The sequence below is a fragment of the Eriocheir sinensis genome, unplaced genomic scaffold (genome assembly GCF_024679095.1).
Source record: "Eriocheir sinensis breed Jianghai 21 unplaced genomic scaffold, ASM2467909v1 Scaffold1404, whole genome shotgun sequence".
NCBI lineage: Eukaryota > Metazoa > Arthropoda > Malacostraca > Decapoda > Varunidae > Eriocheir > Eriocheir sinensis.
Window position 1 is genome coordinate 951 of NW_026110745.1, and position 9,050 is coordinate 10,000.

Here is a 9,050-nt window from a genome sequence, read left to right on the forward strand (position 1 = left end):
CCAATGGAAGGCCAGGTGTGATGAACTATGGTGTTGATAAATGGGCTCTGTACTGTATTTTCATACCCATGCAATGATCTGAGGTCAGGTCACTCAGGTCAGGTGAAGAATGCGTTGAGGGGTAAATAAGATATCAGAAACTGTACATCATGAGTCATGTACGAGGAGTTATTTCGCGCAACACCAGCCTGGGACTGGATTCATCAATCTTACCAGCCACGCCTCCGGTATCTCTCACATTTACCGGAGCGCTACCGCAGCTGCGGCATCTTTCAAACACGGCAGTCATCAACGCTTTGGTAACGCTCCGGTAACTCGCACCCTAGCAACGATTGGTTGGGCTGGACAGCCAATCACGTGCGACCTTTGATGCTGTATTTCAGCTTTCACGTGTCGTTTGTTTACTAATACACAGACTTCAAAATCAAGACATGTGTATTGTACAGGGGTAAATACTGCCTTAAAACAAATAATTAGCGTTGTAATCCCTCAATTAGATGTGTTTTTTCACGAATGAAGGCACGTTAACTGTATATTTATCCTTGAAATAAAAATATAATCGCTTATACAATATTCTGCACGTTTCTGTTACCTTCATAGTTTTCCGTCATTTGGTGAGCATTCTGTTGTGTATGGATAATAATGACGAAGGTTCGGCGACGCTAACGCCAGCAGCGTGCCTCACTTTCAACACATGGCGTCGGCTGTGAAGAGAAGGCGGCCAAATTTTTCCACCGAGGAAGTTTTAGCCCTCATCACAGCGGTGCGGCAAAGATGGCACACCATCACAGGGCCGATGTCATCTTGCCTCACCGCTGCAGCCAAACAACGAGCTTGGGAAGCTGTGGTGGAGGAGGTCAACGCCGTGAGTGGGGTCGGGCGCAGCGTGGAGGAGGTGCGCGTGAAGTTCTCTGACTTCAAGCGCCACACCAAGAAGAAGCTCGGAGACTTAGGACGTGAGGCGACTGGCACAGGTGAGAATATATCCTCTGCAGTGTTTTAACAAGCCGTGAACAGTCATGGAGGGACAGATCTCCAGCCTGTTATGGATTTCACACTTGAAATTTGGTTCCTTTTTACCTTATTAACTTTTATTATCTGATGTTCCTGATTCATTTGTATATTATGCTATACAACAAAACTCGTTCTGGTGTTCCTGGCAACATTTGGAGGCATATTGGAGTGTCTCGGTGTTAACAAACATTAACTTTGTTGAAGTTACTGCAATAGTGTTTGGGTTATACATTTCATTGAATTTAATCTGTATGCAATAATAGTATATTTTCCTCCTTGTAACTTTTCTGATAACTCCAATTTAATGTAGTTTTTATATTCTTTATGTCCTTCAATAGAAGTAGCCGTCATGGGTGACTTTACCTCTAATTCGGATAGGATAAAAGTGTAACCTCCAGGTCTGGCAAGGAAGTTAGCCCGTTTCGGACACCCCCCTCTCTCCCGACCGCTCAACCAATAGCTTTCGCGACTTGGTAATGACCTGACCTGAATGGCTGGCTGACATAAAATGCCCCCCCCCCCCCCCCTCTCTCTCTCTCCCTTCGCCAGGTACTTTTCCTGCTACAGTAAATCCACGAGGAACTGGCGGAATGGGGGGTTTCCGCGGGGGTCTCTCCTCCCGTACCACGCTGCCACATCTCTTGTCTCCAATTGTGGGATTAGAATCAAGGTGTTAAGTGGACCACCATTAGCCTCCCTTCATTTCCTCCTCCTCCTCCTCCTCCTCCTCTCTTTTTTTTTTTATTTTTTTTTATTTAAACAGGGCTTTCACAATATTGTGCTAAAGTTGAGGGTTTTAAGCTTCATCTATCTATAGCTACATACAAGACATATTGAATTACTGCCTAGAAGTCCTAATCCAGCTGTTCACCTCCCGCTTGAAGTCTTGAATTGACACGCGATGGTGGAGGTCGGTGTGCCTAACAAGCTGGTTCCACAGGCGGCTGTAGCGGGGCTGGAAGGAGCGGAAGTGGTGTTCCGTCCTGGAGAAGGGTACAGCCACTTGTTCCTTTCTGTGGGGTGCTGCTCGGGTGGAGTGTATGAGGGTTGGGGGCGCAGGGAACTTGAGAGCTGCCAGGTGGGGTGTGTTTAGATTGTGTGCCTTGTACATTACACACAGGCCTGCCACATCCCTGCGCTCCTGGAGAGGTTGCAGGGAGCCACGCGCGTGCTGAGGACCTGTGCTCTGTATCAGACGCTGGGCTCTGGCCTGGACACGATCCAGCGTTGCAAGGTAGGATGGAGGGCAGGAGGACCAGGCGAGGGGGGAGTACTCCATGAGGGGGCGTACTTGTGCCTTGTAGAGCACCTCAGTCCCTTTGGCGTCAAGTAGATGGGAGATGCGCCGTACACAGCTGAGTTTCCATGCTGCATTTTTTGATATTTTTTTAGCATGGTTGGTGAAGGAGAGTCCTGCGTCGAACTCCACTCCGAGAATAGATATGGAGTCTTGAAGGGGTAGCGTTTTATCCTCCAGTTGTATCCCCGGCCCGGCTAGATTGTTGATATCTCGCCTGCGGGATATTACCATTGCTTGCGTTTTGTCAGGGGCCAGGGTGACTTGCCAGCAGCCACTCCAGGCGATAATTTTGTCGAGTGCCATGTTGATGCGACACACTGCCTTGCCAGTCCTGTCTGTCGCTGGTGAAGGCAAGGGTGCAGTCGTCAGCGTACGCCTGGGCCTCAGGGATGAGCTGGAGAATGTCATTGAAATAAACATTCCCCAGTAGAGGCCCTAGTACGCTGCCCTGGGGCACGCTTGCATTGATGGGGTGCTGGCTTGAGGTGTGGCCGCAAATCACCACCTGTAACGCCCTGTCCTGGAGGTAGTCCCCAATGAGTTGCAGGAGGGCGCCTCGCACACCTAGGCTCTTCAGCTTGGCGATGAGGCCTTGGTGCCAAACCCTGTCGAAGGCTCCGGCTATGTCTAGAGCCACGACGAAGGTGTCGAGTCCCCTGTCCAGCGAGTGGTTCCATGAGGCAGAGTTAAGGAGCAGCAGGTCTGCAGCAGATCTTCCCTGCCGGAAGCCGAATTGCTTGGAGTTGAGGAGATGGTGGGCATCGAGGAAGGCCGTGAGTTTGGTTGTTATAAGGGACTCCAAGATTTTCCCACCAGTGGAGAGGAGGGATACTGGGCGGTAGTTCTTTGGGTCCTGTTTGCCTTTTTTCTTGTATATGGCCACCACTCTTGCTTTCTTCCAAAGTGTGGGCCACTTGGAGGTGGAAAGGATGTTATTGAAGATGGTGGTAAGTGGTAGGGCGAGCTGGTCAGCGCATCTTTTTAGCAGGTGAGGGCTGATGTTGTCAGGCCCTAGGGCTTTCTTGGGGTCTATTTGCATCAGCAGATTTTTTACCTCCTCCATGGTGACAGTGAGACTCACCAGAGAGGCCCTGGTGAGGGATGGCAGCTTCGGGGGGGCGCGGAGGGGATCAGGTACTGACATTTTGGAAGAGAAGTGGGCCGCCAGTAGCTCCGCCTTGTCTTTGTCGCGCATAGCCACTGACCCATCTGGCCTGACGAGGGGTGGGATGGCGTTGTCGGCTGAGAGGCCTTGTTGTTGCTTCACTCCACTCCACCACTCCTTGTTACCCACAGAATGTCCGCTGAGCTTGGTCTTCATTACCTCCTTCCAGCGTTGTATAGCCTGTTTTTGCACCCGGCTCATGTTCTTGCAGGCTTCTCTGTGTAAGGTTTTATTATGCTGAGAAGGATGGGACTTGTAACGCAGCCAAGCCCTACTCTCTCTCTCTCTCTCTTTGGCCACTCATTAATTGGGGACTCACCAACACATTCCGAAACAAAAGATCCTATCAAATCTCTTAACCTATATAACTTTTATAACGACCTTTTCTACGTTTGTAAATCCTGGACGTAGTCTATCTTGATTATCTTCAGAAAGCGTTTGATAAAGTAAGAGTAGTGATTGACGGATTTAACTCAGAGTGGGCGCCTGTCACAGTGCTCTTCATTATTTACATCAACGACGTGGATGTTGGACTCAATAACCGCATTAGTAAATTTGCAGACGACACAAAGATTGGTAACTCCAATGCATCGATGCAGCAAATAAAGCGAACAGAATGTTGGGCTTCATTAAAAAACTTATTTTAGAATAATGTGTTCAGACCCCTTGGAATATGCGGTACAGTTTTGGTCTCCTCACCATGCAAAGGATATTGCTAAATTAGAAGGTGTTCAGCGTCAGGCAACGAAATTATCCCTTCCGACAACGATCAACATTGTTTATGATCGATGACACTTTGCGCACGAGGAACAATGGCGTAAAACTCAGATGTAGACAAGTAAACTCAGACTGCACCAAATTTTGCTTCACCAACGTTGTAGTGCGAGAATGGAATAGCTCCCATCATCAGTGGTCCAGTGTAACGATTGACTCCTTCAAAAATAAGCTCGACCATCACTTCATAACCAATATCAACTAGGTAGAGTAGCAATGCAACGGAGTCTTCTGATTAATGTAAAATCACTTGACCATTTCTCTCTCTCTCTCTCTCTCTCTCTCTCTCTCTCTCTCTCTCTCTCTCTCTCTCTCTCTCTCTCTCTCTCTCTCTCTCTCTCTCTCTCTCTCTCTCTCTCTCTCTCTCTCTCTCTCTCTCTCTCTCTCTCTCTCTCTCTCTCTCTCTCTCTCTCTCTCTCTCTCTCTCTCTCTCTCTCTCTCTCTCTCTCTCTCTCTCTCTCTCTCTCTCTCTCTCTCTCTCACCTGACCTCTGCTGAGAGAAGGTCGTGACTCACTGCGCCCCACAACATCGCTTGCCCTGTGTTTTCGTCGTGCTCTTGGGCGTTTGTGTGTTCTCGCTTGTGGACCTTGTGTGTTGCCTGCGATTTCCCGACACGTGTTTGGTGTGTGTTCGCTTGTGGTTTCTGCCTGTGGTTGCTTCTGTGATTTGTATTTCCGGTGTTTTTGCGTGTGATCTGGCTGTCTCCGGGTGTTCTGCGTGTGTTTCAGAGTGATTCAAGTGTGTTGTGTTTCCGGTGTTTTTACGTGTGATCTGGCTGTTTCCGGGTGTTCTGCGTGGGTTTCAGAGTGATTCAAGTGTGTTGTGTTTCCGGTGTTTTTGCGTGTGTTCTGGCTGTTTGGGGGTGTTCTGCGTGGGTGTCAGAGTGATTCAAGTGTGTTGTGTTTCCGGTGTTTTTGCGTGTGATCTGGCTGTTTCCGGGTGTTCTGCGTGGGTTTCAGAGTGATTCAAGTGTGTAGTGTTTCCGGTGTTTTTGCGTGTGATCTGGCTGTTTCCGGGTGTTCTGCGTGGGTTTCAGAGTGATTCTAGTGTGTTGTGTTTCCGGTGTTTTTGCGTGTGATTTGGCTGCTTCTAAGTGTACTGCGTGGGTTTCAGAGCGTTTTGAGTGTGCTGTTTTGTTTCCGGTGTTTCTACGTGTGATTTGGCTGTTTTCGAGTGTTCTGCGTTTCGAGTGTGTTGTGTTTCCAGTGCTTTTACGTGTGATTTGGATGTTTATAGTGCTCTGCGTGGGTTTCAGAGTGTTTTGAGTGTGCTGTTGTACTTCGGTGTTTTGCGAGTGACTTGAGGGTGTTTAGTCGTGCTTGTGCTTGGGTTTCTGAGTGTTTCGTGTGTCCCGAGTGTGACCTTGTGTTCCCGAGTGTCTCACGCGTGATTTGGGTGTGTCGACAACTCACTCCCCTGAGGATTCAATCTGCTCCTCCTCATTACACCCTCTTTAAATCCCCTAGAGGATTAACACTTCCTACACCCCTTTCCCTCACCTCACCTAAGCCCCCCCCCCACCCTCGCTCACCTCACATCCCTTTTGCTCCTCCTCATCCCCTAGAGGATTAGCCCTTCCTACTCCTCCCTCACCTCCACATATTTCTAAGCCCTCCCCCCCTCACTCACCTTACCTCACATCCTATTTACCCATCCCTTCACCCACCTTACCTCGCCTCTTTCTTAACCTTTCTTGTTCTCACTCACCTCACATCCCTTCCTACTCCTCCTCTCTCCCACTTACCTCCTTTCCCAAACTCCCTCTCACTCATCTCACCTATTTCCTAACCCTCCTTGATCTCACACACCTCACTCACCGCCTCCCTTTCCCCCTCTTTACTCACCTCACATCCCTTCCTACCCCTCCTCTCTCCCACCTCACCTATTTCCTAACCCTCCTTGATCTCACACACCTCACTCACCGCCTCTCTTTCCCCCTCTTTACTCACCTCACATCTCTTCCTACTCCTCCTCTCCCACCTCACCTATTTCCTAACCCTCCTTGATCTCACACACCTCACTCACCGCCTCCCTTTCCCCCTCTTTACTCACCTCACATCCCTTCCTACTCCTCCTCTCTCCCACCTCACCTATTTCCTAACCCTCCTTGATCTCACACACCTCTCTTTCCCCCTCTTTACTCACCTCACATCCCTTCCTACTCCTCCTCTCTCTCACTTTTCCTCCATTACTAAACTACCTCTCACACCCCTCACCCCCTTTCCTAATCCCCTTCACTCTGTGTTTTTATCTCTTTCATTTCAGCTAAGATGGCGCCTAAGAAGTGCAGTACTTGTAACGGTAGCTTCTCAGCTCACTTTTTTACAGGGCGTTCTGCTGTCTGTCGACTGTGTCTGTCCAGGCAGCATCTCGAGACAAGACTGCAGGAGCAGGAAGAGAAGATGGAAGAAGGCCAGAATAAAATAATAGAGCTTTCTCTCACCAGGCAGCATCTCGAGACCAGACTGCAGGAGCAAGAAGAGAAGATGGAAGCAGGTCAGAATAAAATAATAGAGCTTTCTCGCACTGTTGCCTCCTTGCAGGAATTCATCCAGGCTAACGTTGCTGTGGTGCCAAACCCTTCTCCAACCGCCCCCTTGCCCTCAGCGGTACCGTCGACACCAGCGGACAACACCACGCAACGGGAGGATGCTAGTGGCACCGCCCATGATGGCTTCACCGTCGTGAATGGAGGAGCCAAACCAGCCAGACAAGCGATTTATCCTGTTCATTGCTTCAACAGGTTTGCCATTCTGGAGGAGGAGGACGAGCAGGAGAGCACCTTCCTGGTGGGTGACTCCATGATTCGCCAGCAGGTCGTTGAGTTCTGCGGCAGAGTTCCTCGTCGAAGACGGAACTATTGCTATCCTGGTGCTGGGATCGACGACATAACTGCTGCTCTTGAGGAGATCTCCCCCCAGGCTACTAATGATTCACTGTTTGTTATTCACACAGGTACGAACGACGTCACCACGACCCGGTCTGAGGAACTCCTGGAGAAGTACCGTAGGCTCATCCAGCAGTATAAGACTAAATCACCTAACATTTTGATTTCAGGAGTTCTACCACGGACTTGGGCGGAGAGCGACTTTTTCAGTAAGGCCTTCAGCCTAAACAACCGCTTACAGACTCTTTGTAGGGAGCTTGACGTGGAGTTCCTAAACGCATGGAACAATTTCTATGGACAAAATGAGCTCTTCCACAGGGACGGATTGCACCTTTCTCCCATCGGGGCAGCCAGACTCGGAAGGCTCCTCAACGAAGCAGTGCGTGTCATCCGAACAAAAAACGAGTCACTGCCACGTCCCTCCACCCCACCCGTGTAAATAGACGCCGTGCATCGCGACAAACCCGTAACCGTGATCCCGCAAGTACCACCACCTCTATTACTAAGCCTCTAAATAACTTAAAAATCCTTAGTTTCAATGCGCGTAGCCTAAGAAACAAATTTGATGAACTGAGATGTCTTGCGTTAACAGAAAATTTTGACATAATTGCTATAACCGAAACATTTATCGACACCACAAATATTGATTTAAGTTCCGAATACAACATAGATGGCTACAGACTCTTCAACAAAGATCGTGTAAACCGTAGAGGCGGTGGCGTCGCCCTTTATGTCAAAGCTATCTGCAACCCACTGACAAAACACTGGGAAACAGTAACGTTGAACATTTGTGCGTGCGAGTAAACATTGCAAAGTCAACTTAAATATATCTGTCACCTACAGACCTCCCGGGCAATCACTGATGACGACCTTGAAATGTACAGCGTCTTAAGGCAGTCACTTAATAACAGCGACTCACTGATATTAGGAGACTTTAACCTTCCCCATATCGACTGGGCGACACTGTCAGGTACAGAAGGCGAGTCACATAGAATGATCGAATTTCTAGAAGAAAATTATCTAAGCCAAATGGTTTCTGAGCCAACTCGACAAAATAATATACTCGACCTTGTTATAACGACCCAAGATAACCTAATCAGTAGTGTCACGGTAGGAGAACACCTCGGTTCTTGCGATCATAAATTAGTGCGCGTCGACATTAAAGCTCAATCATCAGTGACTGAAAATAAAGTAAAGGTGCCCAATTTCACAAGAGCAAACTTAGGAGAAATCCGACAAAAACTAACAGAAATACAACTATCAGATGACGGCAACGTAGAGGAAGCCTGTCTAAGCCTTAAAAATCACTTACTCACTCAGCAGAACACATTCGTCCCCTTGTGCGAGAAGCGAATTAACACTAATAAAAGCCCACCGTGGTTTAATAGCGAAATTAAACAATCAGTCAATGAGAGAAAATTGTTTTACAGGTTAAAGAAAGAACAAAGCACGCCCGACAACATTAGACTTTATAATGATGCCAGGCGACGAGTAAAAAGACTAGTAGGTCAGGCAAAGCGTAGATACGAAGAAAATATTGCAGCCAACTGTAAATATAATCCGAAATCTTTCTTCAGTTACATAAACAACAGAAAGGCGATCAAAAGTGGTATTGGACCTTTAACAAACAGCGACGGTGCACTAGTGACTGACAGCCAACACATTGCAAACCTCTTAAACAATTACTTTTCCTCGGTGTTTAATACTAACAGTCTTCCTCTCGCTACCACCAACACCAGTACTATTGTAAATCTCGAGCATGCATTGCCTAATTTTGAAATAACAACCGATGAAGTCCTTAAAGCTCTCCATTCACTTAAAACAAATAAAAGTCCTGGACCTGACAAAGTATATCCAACTCTGCTGAAAGAAACAAAGAGCGAAATACTCTCCTCCCACAACCGTATTC

At 48.1% G+C, this 9,050-nt stretch overlaps 1 protein-coding gene across 1 annotated transcript in view; it reads left to right on the forward strand.

The window, feature by feature from the left end:
- The first annotated feature begins 694 nt into the window (after window positions 1-694).
- LOC126990000 (myb-related transcription factor, partner of profilin-like) overlaps window positions 695-9,050 on the forward strand; it is a 26,510-nt gene continuing 18,154 nt past the window's right edge. The window contains exon 1 of the mRNA XM_050848587.1: window positions 695-956. Within this exon, the coding sequence (XP_050704544.1) occupies window positions 695-956 (262 nt within the window). The remainder of the gene's footprint in view (window positions 957-9,050) is intronic.